The following is a 24,355-nucleotide window of genomic DNA, read 5'->3' as shown; positions in this document are numbered from 1 at the left end:
ATTTTTTTTCAAAGTTATACTATGTTTAAATGGGCTGAGAATTAATCACCTAGCGTCAGATGCTCCAGAAGGTTTGATCCAGGTTGACAATGTCAATCTGAACCGAGTTTTATTCTTACCTCTTGATGGTTTCTTCTCTGCCTGCCACCTGTGAAAAGTCCCTGACCCAGGGTTCACCCTAAATCCTCAGTTATCATCCCATCATCTGCCTTGCTTTATCTAAAGCTAGCAGAAAGCAATCCATGTTAAATAAAATATGATACAGGCATTCATTCACTTTTTTCCAATCAAAAGAGAATTAACTGTCAACAGAGACGCACACTTACAAGTGTGAAACCATTTGATCATGTTATATTTTAATTTGTAAAGACAAAAATGACAAGCAATTTATTTACATAAAACTGTACAAAAGCAAATTAAATTATGTAAAGTATTTCATAAATAGTTGGACGAGTGTTTAATACATTTCGCCATGTTTAGCAAAGTCGCGTGCATAGTGACATAATCAATGATGATTAATTGTTCTCTGCTTCACTATCAACATCCAAGTAGCAGAACAATAGTCAATGATTAACATTACAAACAGATCGTACCACACGGAATGCAAGTGCTTTAAAATGTAGGAAAAGTTGTCTGAAAGTAAACCCTAGGTAGCTGAACTAATGATGCTGCTGCGTCCAGATGTCACACACACCACGCCTGGGTCACAGCTAACAAGTTTTACCATACTCCTGATGAACTTTTCTCCTTTTATTTATTATTTTAAGGATACAGCTATTTATTTACTACCAACATAACCTACTGTTTGAAATGTCGTAGGTCTTAAGATTTCTCACAACTGTTTTAAGATGGCTGCTCGATTCCTGACAGTTTCTTTTTGGCCTGTGAGTTTCCTTTTGTATTTTCCTCTAACCCAGCCTCCCAGGGTAGCCTTTCAGGCAGACATCCTCTGCACCACCTTAGTTCTTCCTCTGATAAAAATAATGCCTCCTTTGTTTTCGAAACTCAGGCAACAGGCCAGTCAAAAAATCAGACAACAATGGTATCCGGAGATTCAGACAGAGCAGTCGATTTTAGACAGATGCTGAAGACATTTAAATACACATACGTTTTTATAGCTACTCAATCTGCAAATGTGTCCTAATGTATAATCATGCAGAAGTCCACTTGAGTCTTGCGTACAGAAAACAAAGAGAGTTTATATACTGTACAACCAAAAATGAAATAACACCTGAAAAAAATGAAAAAAAATAAAAGTTCTAAATCAATATTCTATCTTGCAAAATGGACTGATTTCACCCCTGATAATTCTTCCCTGTGTGATTCTATAACCAATGATTTCACTGTCCAGTGAGATTTAAGCAGCCCCATATTAACTCCTGAATCCTATCTTATGAATGAACAATATTTAAGACTGGTCTATTATCTGAGTTTGTCAGAAGGCAAATTTTTAATATATTATTTATTCTCAGAAAATAAACATGGATAAATATACAGGATCAAAAAAGTTGGGAATAGCCCATTTCCCCTCATTATCCAAACCCAACAACCATTTGTCTGTTTGTTTGTTTGTTTTACCATAACAAGAGGTATAAAAGGCACAGTTGCTTATTTTGCATTCACTCATTTATTTATTTTTTTGTTTTTATTGTTTTTTTTCAAAAGCACTCTATATATGGAGTGGCACCAGATTTAACCTATTCAAAATAAAAGTCATACAAACACAAAATATATTTCTGTGTCATGCCAGCTCATTATATAATAAACATGTTATGATAACTAATTCTACTAGAATTACTTCAAATACTTACAGTACACTGAATTTTATTCTTTCACATCCATTTTAGTTCTAAAGAGAGGTTCACACGTTAAATGACAATGACATGGCTGCCTGGCATGTGGTGCAAACATCATTGTGGAATGTGGATTGAATAAATCTGTAGGTCCAGTGTGACCTGTATTAGCTTTATAGACAACCAAAGGATTTTAAGAGTGAAATGAGCTATCTAGTGGCTTCAAGAGTCCCATGAAAGAAAGAAAATATGCATATAAAAAGTGTTGAACATCAGTGTTATGCAATTATTTCCTTTGTAGCGTGCAAGAAAAATATGTATACATTTTCATAAGTATCTTTAGAAGTATTTTGTCTTAATAGGTACTTACAGATTATACAAGGCAGAACTGCTTGAATGCAGTTTTCTAACAAAGTTCTAAAATTTCATCTTTCCATAGTGTAAATAATAACCAAACATAAGCATGTTCAATTATTGATATTTTAGTCCAATGTTTTTTATCTCAATTACATCTTGCTTCATTCTACCTATTATACATAAACTAACATCAAAATGAAAATTCCACTTAAGAAAGAGCATAAGGAAATGATCCCAAAAGACCCACCAGAGAAATATCCCTCGATGATAAGTATTTTGATGTCCTACTGCGAATTATTAACCTATAGTCTAGGTTTCTTCACCTTATAGTCTAAGAAATTCTGCAAAGCATGAAACTACCCAAAGCTATAGTATCTCTACACTTTTGTAGAAAGCCATCAAGGCTATGCCTTTACCAAGTTACCGACATTCGACGATGAGAACATTTGCGCTCTTTACCTGTCATCCCCTATTCTGTCCATGGATTGTCACTTTCTTCTGAATGTCCCAGCTCAAATTTCACTTTGTAAAAATCATCTTGCATAGAGCAAATAGTTCAAAATCTGCATATTATGTATGCCTTGAAAAATCTATATACTTTCCAACTTTGTGATGCATATATTGTGAGAACTGTTATTGTCCAGAACTCATTCTTTCAAGTTCAGAAATTGTTTAAGACACATATCAAATAATATTCAAATCAAAATCAATTAAGGTGTTACATTGTTTAAATGTTGTCTCAAAATATTTCTGTATTACACAGAATTTAAAATTAATTCACTTGTGCTCTGACCAAGTGAAAATTGTGATTATAATTAGAAATGATAATAGGATCGTCAAGCAAAGCTGGGATCCTGAAATGACAGTAGGACACCTCATAAAATCAAATTCCAGTGTGTCTTTTCATATCTCACTATGCATCAATATGACTTTAAAAGGTAGAATCTTCCCTGACTGTATTACATGAGACTAGACTTAGGCTTTGATCAGTTGCCTCTCATACTAAACTTGTGTCTCATTAGTTCTTTCATTTTCTGAGCATTCAACTAAAATTCATTTTCAAAGAAGATTGTTTTCTGGGAAAAGAGTTAATACAAAACAGGCTAGCATCTGAGTGTGTCTGTGTCTGCTCAGATCCCATTGCTTCTGCTGTCTAGTAAATTTCTATGTCAAGATCAAATCAATTTCATTATTTCCCTGATCTGCCATGTGATCTTTGGCCTCATAATGACATAATAGTTCAAGTTCATTCATTAGTGATTCTATTCCAAAACATATTGTACAATTCATGTAATTGATTTGTCAAGATTGAGTGAGTATATTCTGTGAATGTATGGAAAAGAAGTTGATGCTCTTGACCTGAAAATAACATATGGTAGCTTGGGACTGCATTCTCCCACTGTGTTTTACTTTGCTTTTAATTTTTGTTCAAATATTAAAGCTGTTGTCTTCCTAAACTACTTTTTTCAAAGGGTCCTCTATGTAAGGACTGTATGATTAAAGGGATTGTTATTAATTCCAAAGGGCTGACTTGAACAACAAGAAACCATTGATGCCATGTCTGAAGTCTATTTTTACCTGTCCTGCATTTATTAACTAGTCAGATGACACTCAAATAAATCAAAGTGACCAAAATCATGCTTCAGACTGGGGATAATGAGGGTGTGCCGTGTTCTGCTAATCAGACTTGTTACCATGAAAAGAACTTGCAACCATCCTTTTTTTTGTTATTGGATTTTGAGGGGAGGGGTGGGAAAAAGAGAGTGGGTGTTGGGAATCAGTGAAGGGTGTAGACATGCAAGTGACAAGAATGGATTCTAACTTTGTACACTGTCATCAGGCAAACAATATCACTAAAGGCCTGATTGGGAGGCGGAAGTGGCAGGAAAGCTTTGTCTCTTTGGTAGCCCCCTCTTTGTGATTAAAATGGTTTTACTTTGTAATGTTTTTGCCCCTAACTCTCCTCATACATGAAAAGACCTTTGCTGTTGCTCCTTGACAGCCTACAGGTAAACTTCTCTTCTAGTGAGAGTGTTGACAGGAGATGGCTTATATTCCCCTGTTTTTGTTAAAGGAATATCCTCAGGGTTGGCTTCCTCATTTTTGCTGAAGCTAGCTGCACTGAAGGTCTCATAGGATGAGGTCAACTTTTTGTTCAGGAGGTTTCTGTTGCGGTCACCCATGATGGCAGCTTCGCCATTGGCCAGCTTTTCCTGGCTTCCTCGTTCATCGACAGGCATGAAAGTGGAGAGTTTGGGCTGGCTCTTCTTCCTCTCAGGGGAAGTGCGGACTGGCATCCAGCAGGAGTCTGAGTGGCCATACTCATCACATTCACGGGTGCACTTGCCAGTCAGAGCTACATCTGGAAGAGGCCTTGAATCTGAAATTCAAGAAGAAGAAACCATCAGTGTTAGACATGCATCCACAGGCTTTCTTGATGCATTTGAGCCTGCTACTCATCACTCCACAAAACAATACTTATTTCATGTATAGTAAAGATAAGGTTTTGCAAAAATACATACCACAGAAGAGAGAAATGGAGAAATGATAATTTATGTATGTAAAATAGCCAGTTACATATTCATTTGGTATATTGCAGAGCCATGCACATATTCTCAAGTGCTAAGTGAACATATATTTTAATGGTTGTTATTTTTCCACATAAACAAGAAAAATTATTAAGTCCAAAAGATAATTTTCTGTATCTATACGATATACCATAAATAGTGTGCTATTGGCAATTGGATTCACTTATGCATTATTCATAGAATACGCAAATAGGCAGAACCTTATACTTAAAATACATTCTAAGACACAAGGGTGACTGAGAAGTAGAATCTAAACTGACAGCACATTAAAAGGTCTAAAGTTCCAAAGGAAAGTACAAGCGGGTTAAAGGTCTGAGCACATTAGCAATAGCACCTCAAGTCCCACCCTTCTCCCCCTCCATGCTCTACCACCATGACAGATGACCCAGTGTGTGTGGGAAGGCAGTGCCTGTGTGTGATACGGAAGTACATTCACAAATGTACTTGCTGGATGGAAATCTGAAATATAATGTATTGAGTAAGTGTGGTGTTCAGGTCTGAAATGATTGATGGAAGAGTATATGTTTCTAATTAATGTTGTTTATCAAAGGAATAGGAAATGTATTCCATTTCCAAAGACCTAACTCATTTCTATAGAGTTCTTAGAGACTGATATTAAATATTACAATCAGGAATTATTGGTATGCATGGATAAAATCATGATATGTGATTATATACTTTCTTAGAATTAAAAATCTACTTACTGGCTTTTACTAATTTTTAGAGAGATAAAGAGACAGAAACTTGCTCTACCACAAGAGATTCTAAAACAATAACCTTTAGGGTTTCATTTCATATATTTCATAATTTAATTTATCACTCATAAAAAGCACAATATGCTATCACCCCATTGAATATCATATGGGTATTGAATTATTATAACTTGGGACTTAAAAATAAACCAATTCTAACTCCAATGTGTATACACAAAAATAGTGAGCTAAATATCCATAATCCAAAGTGGTTTAGGTTTAAAATGAGAGAAATGATTATATAATTCTCAATAATTTTTAAGTTTTATTTTGCTAAATGTCATAAAGATTCAATCATTTGTTTACATTTTTTCCTTTATTTTACTGACAGATTTACTGACAGATTACTGACAGATGTAATTATCCATTGAATGTATTCACACTACTAGTTGACTTCTGGATGAACAAATTCTTTAAGAGTCAATGAAATAAAAGTGGGTGGGTTAAAGAGATTGCTTAGCAGTTAAGAGAACTGGCTACCCTTTAGAGGTCTTAGATTCTGTTTCTAGCATCCACACACTGGCTCACAAATTCCCAGGGATCTGATGCCCAATTCTGGTCTTCATGGATGAATGAAAACAAATATACATGCAGACAAACTACACCACACACACACACACACACACACACACACACACACACACACACATTTTCATTGCTTTTTTAATGCTGAGCCCCTTTACTGCATCATCTCTTGAAAAAAAAGCAAAGTAAAACAAAACAAAAGCTAATGTTTTCTTTTTAATAAGATTTTTGTAATCCATTTGATTTAAATAGGGAAATATGAAATCGATTAGGATATATCCCACCTTGATTGACAATGTGTAGTGTACAATCAGTTCCATTTTTCACTCTAAACATTTATTTTCCTAGCATCTTTAAGAAATTTGAAGCACCTTTTCTCCTTACAGTATTTATCTAGCACACATAAAACAATTGGAACTTAGTCACCGAAATAGGAAATATCATTATGAAGGTGGTGGTCATTCTCCACAGAAAATGATCCAGAACTGATTTCCATCATTTCATCCTGCTACTTTACTTACATAATGGTCTCTGTGGCAATCTGCTTTGTAGAAATCTTTATTTCTAGTTTGAAAGTGATTGCTCTTGTTTTTTTTTTTTTTTTTTTTTTTTGGTTTGGAATGCATTTAGAAACAGATTGGAAAGCTATGCTGATGATCCAACAGCTCTTCTTACCACTGTTTCGTAAATTGTGTTTAAGAACTACAGTAGGCCATAAGGATTTTATTTATTTAACTTTGATTCATTTTCTAATCATCTACTCATGAAGTATTCAATATTTCCCTCTGTCCTTACTACACAATCTAGATTATTTCCTAGTAAAAATGTCTTCCTCCTACTGCTTTGAATGACAGGCATTGTGCATTTTTTTTTTGCCACAGTCTATTTGCAAGCTGCCACATCTCTATCCAAAAAGGATGACTTTTAATAAGGACCTCCTGTCATTTCCAAAGTCAAGCACATGATTGGGGACCACAGTGGAAGTTGACAAGCCTAATTGGCTGAGACATGTTGCAGTGTTTGTCATCAAATTTAGAAAATAATCAAGAACGACTATAAGGGAATCATCAGGAGCAATCAGAACTTTCCATCCTGATGACTGAAATAAATCTTCAAAAGCAATGCCAATGATTAACTCAGGCAATTTGTATTATGATGCAATTTATTAAGGGAATCAATGAGTAGGGCAGTAGTTCTCTATGATTGTATGTTTTTCTTATTTCAATTATATAGGCATATGTTATTATTTTAAATCTGAAAACACTGAAGATCATTGAGATGAATTTTTTTCTTCCATGAAAGACTGTTAAAATATCCTTTGTAGGATTATGAAGGCCAACTTTCTATAACCACTACCTCCTTTTAGTCTTTAAAAAATGTATTTTATTTTGTTTTATTTTGAGACAGGATTTCTATGTGTGTCCCTAGCTGTCCTGGAACTCAATCTGTAGACCAAGCTGACCTCAAACTCAGAGATCTTCCTGTCTCTGCCTCTTGACTGCTGGGATTAAAGGCAAGTGTCACCACTGCCCAGCAAAAACATAGAATTTTTTAACATCTAAGAAAGTTATTTTATCTTTAGTGCAGTGTTATTCTCATTATTTTGAACAATGTAAAAATGTAGAACAGCTAACATAAATCTTGTTATCATGAAGTACATTAATAGAAAGATAAAATGTTCCATTTGGAAATATAATATTCACTAAAAGTGACATCAATGATAAACCAACTGTTCAGAGGTCTTGGAATTTCATATTTTCACAACTCTTTTTTTCTGTATATATATTTATTTAGTGTGTATGTGTGCAAGTTTATGTGTATACATATGTGCACAAGCTATGAAATGAATGTGCACATCAAAGGATGACACCCAGGAGTGTATCTAAGGAATCAAACTGAGAGCTTCAGCTTTAGTGGCAAGTGCTGAGCACAAATCCCAACTCTTATCAAATATTAAGAAGAACTGATGTAGAATAGATCCTCTCCTGCTTAACATTACATGTATAATTCTCTATTTTAAAGGAATTACGAAATGTACTAGAAAGATTGCATTGGTTTGGAGAGCTCGAGTTCTTTCTTAGACATGAAATTAACTACCTGCTAAAAGCACAGTTACAAGCCATTATAGTAGCAAGGAATCCTGGAGTAGTTTAGAATATGAGAAGTGCCTTCCTATACTCTATCCATTTCCTTATCACTTCAGTGGAGACCAAGGAGGGCAGATGCTGTGAGGGATCAAATGTATGGAAGAACTGAGGCCAAAAGGTAAGTGTTTTGACTTTCACTTTAGGGCTTCTCCATTTTACCACATGGCTCCTTTTTAAAATATAACAAAGGAGTAATTTTGTAGGTCAATTACTGCTTCCCAAACCCCTAAGAAAAAGATAGACTCTGAAGAAAGAGAAGTATCTAAATAGCACAGAAAACTGATGCCACAAAGTCATACAGTTTACTACCTAGTAAAAAGAATGGCTTAGTTTTCTTAAAAACCTGTAAATCTCCTAAAGTAGGGGAAATTATACATTAATTTAACAAGTCAAGCTCTTTCTCTAAAAGGATTTTTATTTTTACTGGAAAGGGAAGATGTATGAGATCGTAGGCAGAGGCTGCAAGGTGCTGCTTTAATGAACTCAATAAGAATGACAGATTCCAGTGGAGATGCTAATGTGGAAGAGAGAAATTTCATGAGGCCTCATCACTAGACAAAGAACTAGAGGTAACTAATGATGAGAACAGGAGAAGTATTCTTCTCCAATGAAGAATCACCAAGTTGTTTACACAATACCAGTTATTCAGTCCTAAATTCATATACATACCAGTAACATTATACAGATTGTGCATACACACATGCACAGATAGATATAGATACAGATGTAAATATAGATATAGACACACACACACATATATATACATATATATACATTATACATATATATGTAACAACAATTAAGAAAATAGAGGGTGCATGGGAAGAGCTGGAGGAAGGAAAAGGGGAAGTAACTTAATATTTTCATTAAAAAACCAACAAAAAAGAAAGACAGGTAGATAATATGTAGAGTCTTTAGAAACAGCAAGGAAAGCTCAGATTTACAGAGACACTTAGGATCTCCACAAGCCTGCCTACAGCATTTGAGGCATTATTATTCTAGGAGAGCATAAAGGACTCCTTCGGATATTGAAAATGGCTTTGCAGGAGAAAGGGCTGGTGTATATATGTGGTGAAGCTTCTTGCCAGAATCCTGGCAACTGCATTCCAGGTCCTACACTGGGACTGACAATACACTGCTCTTAACTATTCACTGGAGAAAAAGCATGCATGTGTTGTACTGAGCTTTGAAACATTTCTAGTGAGGCTTTATTTAAACTATATGCATCATTTATTCGTTTTTACTTATAATTTACTTAATTTGTACACTCCATGAGATAAATGGATTGTTCTTCAGTGTTTTGCATTTCAAATATTCATGACAATCCTCCACTTTGATCTTTCAAATCAAGTATCTGCATATTTTTTACAAAATTTTGTGAATGGGAAATGTATTTTCTTCTTTCTACAGAAAATTAGTTTTGACACCTTTTCCTTTTTTTCTGTTTTAAAAATAATTTGTTCTTGAGTGCCAGATATTAAAAATGATGTTTTCTTCTAGAAGTATCTTTAAATTTTACTGAAAATTTGGCTTATGTTATACTCAATTATTTAAACAAGTGAGACCAGCAAAGTGGCTTAGCAGGTAAAGCCATGTACTACCAAGCTTGACAACCTTAGCTCATCTTCAAGACCCACATGAGAATCAACTCCTGCAAGCCCTCCTCTGAAGATTTGTGTTTTACTCACAATGGTTTTTCAAAAAAAAAAAATGTACTAACAGTTAAATGGAGTTATCTTTGCAACACAAACTGAACAACCTCAAAGTCTGTCACTGCCTTTAAACCTGCCCCTAAGCTACTGGGTTGCTAGAAGGGTGGCTGCTGATGTTATTCTGGAAAGCATACTGGACATCATCACCAACTTAAAACATTTGTCAAATTAGCGACAAACAAACCCAAGACTCAGAGCTTAAAATTATGGCTGAGACAATGAAAACAGGACAAATACCTAAAACACAATGTACCCTTTTGATATCAAATGGATAAAACAGAGGGGCTGCTTATCCTAAGCTCTGCCGACTTTTTGATGAACGTGTGTGATTGGATCAAATGAGAAATAAAGGCCACCTATTCCTCTAATCTCTCTGTGCACATCTTTAATGTCTCATGATAGCTCCTACTACAAAGAGGTAGTTGTTAAGACTAAGGAGAAGCTGACAACCAGAATGAGGTAAAAAGATGCTGTGCTGTCCCCAGCATGGCCTTCCAGAGGCTTGGCAGCATATGCAACTGCCCCAAGAGTTCTGGGGCCATCATTGGAAGAGAAAGTCTCTTTGTCCTCTCTAAAGATAATTGCCACCGGAAAAGGAACTCTGGCTGTCAAAGCTGACTCAGTAAACCCATCCCCAGACAGTGATGTGGAGCAGTGTAGACGAGCCAGGCAAAAACCAACAGGTGAACCAAGATGCCAACCTCTGGACCAGGAGAAGCAGGAAGTCTGTGTTGTTTGAAGCACTAACTTGTTTGTTTGGAGGTGGAAGCAGGGAGTGGGGAGGCAGCACTATATCACATAAATAATGACCACAGATGAACCATGCTGCCTATAATACATTAACAGCTCCCAAGAGAGAGCCTGAGATCCGGAAGCAATGCTTTCCACTTCATTCATGTCTCCTTCATAGATAAAATTTAGCCATTATTACTTCAGATACAATGTTTTCAGAGAAAGTGTTCAGAGATATAATCACATTTAATTAAAAAGTTCAAACAGAGGGCTCCCTTATAAACTGTTTCAAACTCGGCTGCTTTAATTACAGAAATTCACTGTGTTATACCTTGGAGTGTTTTCATTCAGTGCTGACATGTCTAGACAATATTAAAATGTCTAAACATGTTTGAAAGCATCAGCAACTTTTCTTTATACCTTAGGCTAAACTCAGTTAAATGGCAATTGAATGTATTGCAAGAAGCATTTACCGCCCTGAGGTTCAGACCACTGTCATTCTGAATGTGGCATCACTTCACACAGCCCTGGCTGTGCACACTCATCTCAGGCATTCTTGCTGAAACAACGCAAATATGAATCTGCTGGTTGGCACATGAAAACAGCATAGTAGCAGAAAACTTTATGGTGACAGATTGGGCATGATCGGTTAATGAATATCAGATATGGCTTCTGTTTGATTCCTCTCTTCATCTAGGCCAAACCAGAGGTAGTAGAGTGTCATGTGATAAAGCAGAGGGTAAGGAAAAGATAGAGGTTCTGCAGAAGAGCTGAAGCCCTGAAACCCATGAACGAACCAGGGTGTTTATTTCACCAACTCCCACTGCCTTCTGCCACTGAGAACAGACACAGTTTGGGGGCATCACTTTATATGAATATTTTTCCACTCTTCTGATTCTCCTTCCAAACGCTTGGATTCTTTCATGTTGGAATTCATTTACTTGAGGGTTCAGGGCCTTTATTAATTTGTTGTAAACTAAGAGTTTTCCCTTCTCTCAATGCAGTTATAGACTTAAATAATATAGTTGGTAATCAGAACATACCAGTTTATTTCCCACATCATAGTAGATGGGCAAAAGAAGGTGTATTTAGATACATAGTCTCCCCCCCACCACCACCACTGGAATTGGAATCTTATGTTAAAAAGATCCTAACAATTCAGAACCTAGTCTCAAAAAATTGAAATTATCTGTGGTTACTGTCTCTGAGTAAGGAGCCATTTAAAAACCAAAAAAAAAAAAAAAAATGAGATGTATTTAGAACAAATTAAAAAGAAAAAAACAACACGGATTAGATTAATATTTTAAATGTCCAAATCTAAAAGGCTCAATAATTTGTGAGTTTTTATTTTAGCAGAGAATTAATTCTTTGGAATGTGTTTATTGGACTGAAATCTTTATTTCCAATAAACAAAATTCATCATTTGCTTCCAATAAAGCTCTTGAACTATCAGTCACTTTTGCTTGGGAAGTAAAATATATTCTTATTATAATGGAACTTTAAACAAAACCAATAATGACTAAATAAAAATTTTTATAGGTTAATTTTTTTTATTATTTTGGTTACATTATAATGGTTTGCTTAGAAAATGTCATTTGAGTGGTACTAAAAGATTTGTAAGTATCAATTTATAATCACTTTATACTAATGGCCTGAAATCACTGAGTTTTAAGACAACGGGGTGATTATCATCTGTTGGCATAATCATTTTTCTCATTAGTTCTATAGCCTGATGGTTAGTCAATTACTTATTGCTGGCCAGGAAACTAGAGCTAGAGAATGTATACTCTGCAATAAATAAACCATCTTTAGGAATGGACGTTAATAGCATATAGAGATTCTATTGCTGTAGGAATGCCTCTAGGTTCCATACTTAAAGGCAGTGGGAATCTTATCTTTGTTTCCAAAATAATACAATGTGCTCAATTGCTGTATTATATTATTATATTATGTTGCATAAATAAATATCTACAAAGAAAGAAAACTAAAAAGGAATCATATCATAGATATTACTTTTTTCTATTTTTCCTTTATCATGGCAAAATATTTTCTTTGAAAGTAAGAAGTCAGACATTAGCTCTCAGAATATGAGGGTCTCTTAAATAGATAAACACTGAACAAATTTGATTTTTTAATATATTCAATCAAGGTATTTTGATGTTTGCAATTGTATTGAGAAAAAGTAGTGACTATAACATTGAAGTGTTTTGTGGGTTTTTTTTTCCTACATTTTTTTTTGCAGAAGTATAAAATACATCATAGTAAAGGTTAAATAACGTATAGAGTAGACTTGTAATGCAGTGAGATTAGTTTTGGACAAGGGTAAATCATAGCAATTTGAATTTATTCAACTAATTTAGTTTTTGAAGTAGCAAAATTCATGATACCAAATAATTTTCCTTTTTGATATAGTGATATTGAGAAACTATAAAATAATTCTAATTTCTGTGGGCATTTTCCAGGTATACTCTCAAACTTTTTGCTTTGGGTTATTCATTAGACCGTTTCCCAGAACACACAGAAAAGCTTATCTGGCTAAAAATTCTACTGTAAAAACAAGCTACTTGTGAGTGACTCCATTAAAGGTTGTGATTGGAGAAACAGAGAATTCAACCATTGAGAAAGGTTTCCAGTAAACATTGAGTTCTGAAGTGCTGTTGAGAGATGGAGCTCTGGGACTCTTCGTAGGCCCTGAGAAAACATTCATGGGGAGAATTTTACATCATTTAGAATGCTGGCTCCTGACTCTGGTCAATAGGTTGATCGGTTGACACTCCATATGGCAATCATGATTAGGACCAAGAATGTTAAAGAGCTCAGCAAGTACAGCAGGGTAATAAAAGGGAAAAGGAGGAAATGACCTCTGCTGTCCAGCTAACAAAACTCAATGAACAGCTAAAGGTAGGGGTGGAAATCGATGAAGTAGCCGTGGATTAGTTTGCTCCATTGATTTCTGTTTCTCATTGAAATGTTTTCTTTTATTTACTTCCTATTTTTTGAGAGTGTTAGAGTGCATTCTTGCACCTTTTCGAAGCCTTTGAAAGCTAAGAAGACAGCTCAGGGCACACTCTAACGTCTGCAGTCCACCCTGCTCAGTTGTGTGACTTTATTCCAAACTCCAGTGCACAGGCCCTCTAGCAATTCTTCTGGGGTAGGCAAAATACTTGCATCCTAAAATGTTGACACTAGATCCCTGAAAAAGTCAGGTAACATAATGAATGGGAAACAAGGTTTCCAAAAATCTTAAAATTGTTAGTATAGAAGCATAAAGATGAAAAATTACATTGGATTATCCACTCAAATTATAACCACAGTGGCAGAACTTTGAGAGGAAGTGGGAGGCAGTAGAAAAGTCAGTGTCAGAGTAAAATGATATGGAAGGAGTCCACCTGCCAGTGTTTCCTCTGATGATGGGAGCTAGTCCTACAAACCAAGCAAAATGGGAATGCTCTAGGAACTAACAAAGACATAGAAATAGCGTTCTTGAGTTCAGAAAAAAGGAAAGTCGATTTCAGCCTTCTAACTTTTGTGTAAAGCTCCTGACCTACTTAGTTCTAGTAGAAAGTGTTTCTAATGTTTTGAGACCCAAACTTTGTGGTAAATTTCATAGTGGACACGGGAACCTGTATATATTTCTATTATTTGTTTTGTAGGAGGAGAAGAGATAGACTGCTTATATTTCATCCACTGAATGAAATGGAGGGGAAAACTGACTTGCATTATACAGTTGTTGAATCATGTGACCTTAAAGTTTTAGTATCTAGTAAAGAATCTTAAAAACTTCAACTTTGCTATGCTATCTAGTTGTCTGTATTATTTTCAAAGAATCAATCAACATAGTCGAATTTCATTTTATCCAATAAGACACAAGCAACTAACTTTTCTAGGGTAATCCTGGAGGGTTCCTTTCCAGCTCTTTATTTATATTGCCTCTGGGATTCTTAGCAGTGATAACTAAGCCATTCTAACATTGGGTAGCATGATTATTAAAATAAAAATTCACATGGCCTCCAAGCTGTAGAGAAACAGGTAGTACAGTCCAGTGCTTGTTACTTTTATAGAACTTGTATGACTTTGGGATCATTTAAGAACAATAATTAGAGTAAAACGTGTCTCTCTACTGTAAGCACCGCTTCCATAAGCTTCACAATAAATCCCAGACTCAGTCCAAATGACCCTACTAGATCTGGATTCTGACTTCCTCTTTGCTCTTGATCTTTTTTTTTTCTTTCTTTTGTGTTCCCACTTGCCACCACAACAGATAGATCCGATGATGTCATTTCTACAAATCCTGTGTCCTTTAATAACTTCATGACTTTAATTGTTTCTTCTATTTATCTATTTCTCATGAAGCATTAATATACAGTTCCAAGGTATTTCCTCAGAGTTTTGCTCTGGCTAGACTAATTTCCATTCTTCTGACTCTCTTGTTTCTGTCATTTGTCTTCATCATATCACTTAATACAGTGTACTGAAATCTGCCAATATTCATGCGACTTCATTTGTAAAGTATAATTCCCCATGGACAGAATTAGACATGGTAAAACTGTACCTCCCTGGATACTGACACCAGGCTAGATACACACTCAAACATCTAGTAAGATGAGTGCCAAGGAAGGGATACAGTTTATGTTATGTGTTTTCATGGTGGTCCTATGAAGAACTCTTATCATGGCATGGGTTCATGCTCAGTGTATAGCCTTTGCCCATATTATGAAGTTGAAGTGGCTTTTGCTTGTTAGAATGGAATGGACTGACTTGGATGAACTTTTCCCACTCACTCCCACCTAACAACCTCTTTCAGGATGTGTTCTATATATGAAATCTCGCTGGATAATATTCTCCTTCCAAAAGAACAACGTGGTTGGCTGGAAATAGCAACAGATGTATTTTCAACCATATAGTTCAGTTTTGCTACTTAGTCAAGGGGGCTGTCAGTGGCAACAGGAGGGAGTACTATGGGAAAGCCTAATTGGAAAATTCTATCTGTAGGCTCAAGTCTACTCATATGCGTGGATTAATTTACTAAATAGTTTGTAGGAGCTAACAGTTCAGGAGCTCTGTCAGTGTCATCGAGACTTCTGAATGACAGTTGTGCATTTCTTATAAGAATAACCCAGGGAAACAAAATTTACTATGAAGCTAAACACCGTTTTTATTTTAACACAAGCTATTATCAGCAAAGCACCAGCCTTATTCCTTTTGATGAATTGTTTTTGCTCTGTGGGAACAACTTGATGGATCATGGTCAGATTTTAGATCTGTGGTTTTCATACTGAACATCACAACCCATAAAGAGTTGGTTTAAATCCATTGAAATAATTATTACCAGGTTTAGATAGTTTATGCTGCTTTCTGATGATTTTACTTCAATTTTTCATGTGTGTACCCATATGTGTATATGTATACAATTGATCCCTATATGAATTTATGGTTATGGATCACAATGGAAATGCCCAAAGTTTCTAGTTTCTGTTATTTAAATTATATCAAAGTCTAGGTGTGTTGTTTAGCTATAAAGTACTTGCTTAGCCTGTACATGGCTAGGTTCTATTCTCTGTGACACACACACACACACACACACACACACACACACACACACACACATGCATAGAGAAGAGAGAGAGGGGAGAGAGGGGTCAGAGAATAGACCTACATGAAACAGATATACATAATGCTGGATATTTTAAAATAATTTATATGCTATTATGTGACATTTAACACAATCTAATATATTTTTAATATGAGCATGATACTAACTGCATTTGAAAATTTACTTTTAGCTATTATTTACAGTAGTACTTCAGAGATTAAATTTTCATTAAAAAATAACTCAGACAATTCTAAAGTAAGTCATTTACATGTTCAATAATCATTTCAGGATGTCTACTGTAAATACAGTTCTTACCTTGAGACATTCTGAATTGATAACTAATTCCTTTGATTACAGTTTTCCAGAATCGGGTGTAATTGTAGTGCGACTTCACATAATCCACTGAAATCCACTGATAGACTTTGATTTACTTCAGTCTGCTGAATGGCAGCAGAACCTCTACAAAGGGAGGGCTTCCTGTGACTTCTTAAAGTTACACAGACAGTGAGATGTAGGACACATTTAAAGCTGTCTAATTGCACTGCCTTTCTAATGCCTAAGCATTAATCTGTCACAATGTCAAATTATATACATTTGGGCTTTTTCTTTGGCAAAACTTGTCTACCCTTAACAAACTCATAGTGTAAAAAATTCAAGAGTGCAATTAGCATGTCATCTCTCCTGCAGATGATTTAGGAAAAGCATGAATCAGAGCTTAATAGTCAACATAATTTCATAGATAATCATGGCAAAATTATGGTACTGCAACAATTCAAAGGCTGTACAGTGGGGCTAGCAGACAGTGATGATCAACTATTCATTACCACCATCTGCCGTACATGCTTTTATTTAAGTCTTTTTGTGCTTGTGTGCATTTTTGTTGTTGCCAATGTTTTCAGTTTTGAGTTTGCCAGCAGTTGGCCTCACATAAGAAAATAGGTTTCCTGGTGTAAACAGATTTTCCCATGTGTGCAATGAATTAGCTTCCCTGCCTAGTCTGCAGCACTTAGGCAAAGAACACAGGATGAGGGGACTTTATTTTCATAAGATTTGTGGATTGGCCAACGTATCTCTTGAAATTCAAATACATCAATCCTATAAGAAAGAACAACAATCACAAAAGACAAAGCTACAAGTATTGTAACAAAGCAAGCATATGCTTTGCAAGTTTTCCTTTAAATGGCCCAATTCAAATTTATGTGTACTGTATTAACCACTGGCTTATACTCTGTGAGTGCTTAAGAACATCAGAAGGAGATTATGGGCAAGTTCTGCCTTCCAACATGTCAACCTTCACTATTCTGCAAATACGCCAATGACTGCTGGATATCAGACATGTGGCAAGACACAGGAACTCAGAGAATATCCCAACATGCAGGAGGAAATAGAAAAGAGGGAAAACTTTATTGAACAAAACTGGTATGAAGTTTGCAAGCTCAGGAAGTACAGATCCCACTCTTGGGGTTCCCCAAATTCTTAAGTATGCTTATTCATGTGTTTCGGAAATACTGATTTGTCCAGACTGATTCTGAAAACTTTACAAGTGATTCATTGTTTATCACCTACAGTTCACAGATGAGGAAATGAAAGCAAAGAGAAAATGAGTGAATTACTCACGAGCTTGCATCTGCTGAGTGTTGGAAGGTGGTTACAAACTCAGGCAATCTGCCTTTAGATCTGGCTCCTTACCACTTTACCACATTTCAATGAATAGCACAACAAAACATACATTAACTTAGGTTATGAATATGAAAAATATAGTTATTCTTTGGAGCTGAAATGAAGTTCTACATTGTTCTACACATGGCCAAAGCAGGTAAAAACAGGGTTCCTGCCTATCAGAGAGTGGTGATAGCCAATCGTAGCTAATGTTTTAGCTTGAAATATGGGAACATTTTTAGATTGAAGAGGTGAATGGGTGAAAAAGAGACAAGCCTACATGGAAGCATCCAGTGCCAGAATATCGCTGAGATGTAATTGCGTGGATTCCACTTTTTTCCCTTAAAATATTCTCTCCCAGATGCACTTCAGTTGTCTTTGAATGTGATAAAGAATTTTCAATCCACGTCAAAATAAGGAGACTGAATTACAGTTTTGGTAAAAATCCTCCATCTTCTTCTCTTATTACCATCATGTGCATCCAAGAGAAAGTCTCATTCTCATGGTATATGTGTAAGTTAAATTCCACATGTCAGAAAGAATATTCAGTTATGAGGTTTTGAATCTTTGTCATTCCATGAAAAGTCATGTATGTAAACTACAGTGTATTGCGATAACTGAATTTGGAGGATGTCAAGTTTCTTCTTGATAATTTGGATGTGAAAGAAGTGGACGATTTAACAAACAGAAAAAGAAAAATCATAATGTGAGTTCTAGCAAAATATCTGACTATACAAGAAATGTTGATCTCAATTCAGTTGGTTAAATTGGAAAACATTGATCATATAGCTTTTGTAGGAGAAAGTACACACAAGACATTGTTTGAGCTTGACTCCCTAAAATAACTAAATTATCTGATAATATCCAAAATTTTAGTTTTGCACAGATATATCCTAGCCACAAATGAAACTAAAATATAATCTGTGGGAATGGCTAAAAGATGCAAATACCAAAAGATAATGAGGGAAATGAGAGTGGTGCCTTCAAGTACATGTATATCTTTATTACTTATCAGGTATTATATTGGAACACAAACAAGGAAACGTGCCTCACAGACTGGTCTGGAGAGTCATAGTAATCAATGAGTTAGAATGGCAAGCATACGGGGGTATGATGTGAGCTCATATTCTACCCCTTACCAGCCAATGGAATTTTTTGAGGAAGGAACAAGGAAATGCTAAGTGCATGACATTAAGATCTTCATATAGTGGCACTCATCATGAGATCTGCTGTCACAAAAACTAATGCATTCTCCCATTTCATGCATCCTTTCCACACATACTGTATACTTAGATGAATATTTAGTCTATATTATTAAAACAAGTATTTTACTCAAATGTTCTCTTTTCCTTGGACCAAATTGAAGAAATACATGAATATCTTAAAATTTTGGCTTATCTACATACTTTGGAGAAACAATAGTATTGACAAATGAACAATCACAGATATCTTTGTGATAAAATTTGTAGGGACAAATACATTTGTTTAAAATATGCCTAGAAAATTTAATGAAGGAAAATCATCTGTTAAGTTGCTTATTTTTTAGTTATTTAAATTAATAAATGTTAAAAATGCATGTTACAAATTGCTAGAAAAATAATTTTAATTTAATTTAGAAGATTAGCTCTCCATATGTTAATGATTTTTCTGACAGTTTTCACTGTATTGCTATAATTACTAGCTGTTCAAAGTTAATGGAGACTTAATCTTTTGTTATTTGCAGCTATATAATAATAAAGAATAAAAATAATAATTAGTACTCTGTCATCTATTTAACCATATATAATCTCTCATTCCTTCAAAAAAAAAAACTTTTGTGTAATTATTATTTTGTACATTTTAAAATCATACATTTTTGTAACTTAAATCTCTATTCCATTTTTGTTGCATTTGGAAACAGGAAAAGCTGGTAAAATTGAAGAAATTAAGTAGAATGTTTGCCTTTAATACAATATAATTTCATTCCTTAGGTAAACTCTACAAGTGTTTTATCATTTTGATAATGGAATTTGATGTAAAGAACCTTAACAGAATAGAAAGCATAAGAAGACAGAGTCCCAATGAATGTGCATCAAATTACCTTCCAAAGAGGGCGAAAGTTAAGAAGCAGGTTCCTGCTTTGCATGTTAACTGGGCTCAATAATGCAGAGCTTAAGTGAGAGAGAGAGAATTTAAAGAGAAAACAACATCTTGACATGAACTTGTCTTCAAGTAAGTGTCAAGTAGAAGTTGCTTCTCTGCATAAAAACTATGAATACATTTAGAGATTCACTTACCCTTTAGGATGTATTAAAGAATGTCTTTTAACTATTTAAAATGTTGTCCATTCAAAATGAGGACTAATTATCTGCCCATGATATACCTACATGGCTTCCAAAGAACACATGGGGATTGGCTATGATTAAATGCATTTACAATTGCAGTCAGGTTCAGGATTCCATCTAAGACGATCTGAGAAGTGTGACTGGTTATACATTATTCATGAACTTGAGAAAACAGTGAAATAAAATATCCCCTTACAGTGTGTCCAGACACTTACCATGACATATTCTAAAACAGTTAGCATCTAACATGCTTTTGCTTTTGAAACATAAAATAAAAGTTCTAGCCAGATAGCAATTCATATATAATGACGATAATATTGAATACTTAACCCCAAGGCTACCAACCGACATGAAGTAGCATTATGAACCTTCCCTGCTAGGCAAGATATAATTAAATTTGCTGTCCTGTAGGTAACTAAAATGATCCACATATATTTTTTTCTTCCTCTGGAATGGAATTCTTTCCAGACTAATCCACAAAGCTACTACCATCATACTTAATTAGGTTATTTTAAGCTAAGTTAGAGAAACCTAAAAAAAAAAAAAGAATTTGTATGAGAAACATATCTTCTCCCACCCCTGATAGTTATTTTAAAATGTTCAGTGCTGTTGAAATTCTTTTTAGGATTGGGAGTGCTTATCTATATATATTGAAAGATAACAATAACTACAAATTCCCAGCAAGTAAATGCATTTTCCTGACTGTATTTTAAAAGATACTGGGCATAAAAACTTCCACAAAAATGAAATGTCTTACATAACCAAGCACCCATAGATTAGAATGTTGCTGTTTGCTGCAAACCACTGGCTATCAGAATAAAAGAAATGTCACCCCTAATTATTCTTGCATTTCAAGCACTTTAAACAATAATGTAATTGTGATAGCATGTCTATTTTATTTCTTTGTAGTTAATTTTATATCCAGTGATGTTTTCCATCATTTTCTTCTTTCCTAATATTACCCTGTTTTTTAAAAACTATACTAATCTACAAAATCATAGATACTGATTCTCTGTGCTTATTGTATAATAAAGGAGTATTTTATTTAACCTGAATGATATAATGATGAAAATGCCTTTTTCAGTCTTCCAGCACCTGAGAATGTTAATGAAGACAATGTCTAAAAGATACATCAGATACCAAACACTTGTTATGTCTTTTGGACATTGACATATGACCTTCGAACAGTGGCCATGTGCTAATTATATTCTGCACACCCACCTTCATTGAGAAAAATAGCTCAGCTGTTACTATGAGTGTCACACATTTATCCCAGTAAACTAGTAAGAATAGCTGTGCTCACACAGAAGACCTTGTGTGTTTAAGCTATGGGAGTTGACTCTTCAATTCCTGTCACAAAGTGAGAGGTATACAGAAAAGTGGGAGGTATACAGAAAAGAAAGTCGTGTGCGTTGTTCCCATTTCCCAAAATAAGAAACATGTAACAAGTGACTTGTCTAAAACCAAATCTATATGGAAAGAGGTTTAAGATTTGAGCTCAACTGAGGCCCCTAGAAGAGGCACACCTGTTTCTCCAATCCTATCAATCACCTCTAGGCTTATAAAAGTTTACTAACCCTGCTTAGCCATTTACCTCCCATTGTCTTAGAGAGACTCTGTGAAGAGTAAACATGATTCCAGTCCTCAAATTCTTGGATTTAAGTACAGTAAATATGTGCTTAAGAAAAGATAGGAGGAAAGGAGAAAGAAAGTAAGAATGGGTTCTGTTCTTCTGTATATTAATCCTTCTCCTGTGTGGGATTTTCAGTGAAAATATAAGAAATACCACATGCAGACTTAAGAAACTTAGTAAGGATAATTGAAAAAGAAAATCTGGAAGGATGACTTTTTAAGAGATACTAGAGAAGAAAACTAACGAAAGACGTTGAAAGAAGGAATGGATAGAGAAAGCAGGAGAGGGAGAAAGCGGGCAGGCAGGAGAGCGAGAAGAAATGAAAGGCAGAAGAATGAAACAAAGTCTCCATTTTGGTTGTCACATTCAGAAAAACACACCTTCCATGAAAAACTTACAGCCTTTTGGTTTTGCTTGGAGAAGTGGTTAATAATGGGTTCTGGCACTCAGCAGTTACAGGTACATGACACGTTAATCTTGGTTTGATTTGTCAGACGTTGTGTTAGAGCTAGCAGTACCCTTCATTTTACATGAACGGGCAGGCTGGAACAAAAGGCTACAACGAAGATTTAAAAATGACTCTACAGCACATTACAACATCAGCATGAAAAATAACAAAAAATGAGTGAGTTGATCAATCATTTCCTGTTATAACGATGGAGAAATACATAAAGCCTCTAAAATGAATTTAAAACAGCACCATGGTAGACAAGTTAATGGAAAACCATGGTCCTAGCAAGGAACAAAACATGGCATTAAGGAAAAATACGTAGATAAATGACATAGAACATTTCAACATTTTACATCTACGCTTAATTGCCAAAAGGTTTCAGCAGCACCCTAACAGGTAAAAAAAAAAAAAAAAAAAAGATTAATGAGTCAACAGCAGCTGTCTGCTAGGCACACATTTAGATGTGCAGGCTGTCTTGACTTATTTTAAAATTTGATCGTGAGTGCCCAAATCTACCCATAAATATCTTCTGTGCCTAAAGAAAGACATTGAAAGAAAGAATAGAGAGAGAAAGTGGGAGAGGGAGAAAGCAGGCAGGCAGAAGGCGAGGGAGAAGAAATGAAAGACAGAAGAGAATGAAAACAAAGTAAGTAGGAGAGTCGCAAGAAAAAATATCTTCAGTGCTCATGGTTCAAGTGTACCATCAGTAGAGAAACTATGTGTTTCAGAGTAGGTCAGAGCATCTCATTTTTTTTTAATTACCCATTACTCAGGTTGACATTCTGCCCCCACCCTTTCCCCCGTAAATCCCCCTTGAAAGGGGGGCTACTAACACCAAACATGTTTTCTGCTAAAACTCCTTTTTCAAACTGGAAAAATGATAGATTAGCTTCCCAAGAAAGTTGGCTAGGCCACAGCATATATTTTAGAACAACATTAACAAAACCTTATTTGAGAATTGTCTAATGTTCCAAGGAAAGAGCAACTAATGACCTAAAATTCGTACAGGGTTTAGAGTGTTCCCAGAGCTGCTTTCAATTCCCTTTCAAAGTCTATCTGGGCATTGTAATGACAGGGAAGTCTCATTACAATTCACACAGGTTTAGCTGCTGTCTTGTAAGGCTAGACACGGATTTAAAGAAAAAATGATTTATTGTTGTTTGGGTTTTTTATTTGCTTAATTTTTTTTCATATACTGTGTTTTGATCTTATTCTTTCCCCTCCCAACTCCTTTTAGATCACTACCCACTCCATTTCATGTTTTTATTCCTCTCACACAAAAAAAAAAACACAAAAGGGAAAAAGAAATATAAAATAGAACAATCAGCATAAATAAGACCTGCACACACTCAAGCCAGATGTGATTCCAGCATGGAGAAGCAGAAGTGGACACGAGATCCAAGATCCCACCCCTCACCCAGAAGCTGTTTGCTACTGACACCTGCTGATAAAGAAAATTCAGTTTTTAACAATGAGTGACACTGGGTGTATCAACCATACTCTGTCTCCGGAATAGCTGGTTAACACAAAATGAACTCCACTTGATAAGACCAAAAGGTCAGCCCTGAATATATATGTAAATGTATCAATGGTGTATGTGTAGGGGTGTGTGTGTGTGTGTGTGTGTGTGTGTGTGTGTGTGTGCATGTGCACACATGGCATGTGTGTAACAACAATTAAAGAAAAAGAGGTCTTGAATTTGAGAGAACAAGAACAAGGCAGGTGTGTGGGAGGGGTTGGAGAGAGGAACGGGAAGGGTGGGAATGCTTTCATTATACTATAACTTTAAAAAATATTATGGACTCTATGCTTTTGTTTTGTTATGTCTTTGATTTATTGTTACTTTTAAGACATTAAGGAGACATATTGTTTAAAAGTAGTAATGTGTGCCTCGATCTTAATGAACAAATATAGTGGTATAAGTCTTTCCTAAAGGCTTTGTAACGGAATTAAGTTCCATTTGGATCTTGTCTTTAAGATGTTGAAAATAAAGGAAAGAAAAAATGCAAATAATTTTAATTCATATTCTAAAGCTCTCCATTCTCTGGAAAGCACAATATACTATGTGAAATGTTTGAAAATGAATACA

General features: G+C 35.2%; 1 protein-coding gene across 3 annotated transcripts in view; it reads right to left on the bottom strand.

Annotated features, from left to right (window-relative positions):
* Positions 1-339: 339 nt before the first annotated feature.
* Positions 340-24,355, bottom strand: part of Pcdh7 (protocadherin 7) — a 416,392-nt gene continuing 392,376 nt past the window's right edge. For 2 of the 3 annotated variants that reach the window (XM_059275884.1, XM_059275885.1), the window contains exon 3: positions 340-4,530. In XM_059275884.1, coding sequence (XP_059131867.1) covers positions 4,154-4,530 — 377 coding nt within the window. In that variant the 3' untranslated portion in view covers positions 340-4,153. The remainder of the gene's footprint in view (positions 4,531-24,355) is intronic. The other variant, XM_059275886.1, reaches the window with a different exon arrangement.

This window comes from Peromyscus eremicus, chromosome 10, assembly GCF_949786415.1.
Source record: "Peromyscus eremicus chromosome 10, PerEre_H2_v1, whole genome shotgun sequence".
NCBI classification, from domain to species: domain Eukaryota; kingdom Metazoa; phylum Chordata; class Mammalia; order Rodentia; family Cricetidae; genus Peromyscus; species Peromyscus eremicus.
This window is presented reverse-complemented; position numbering and strand designations above follow the sequence as displayed.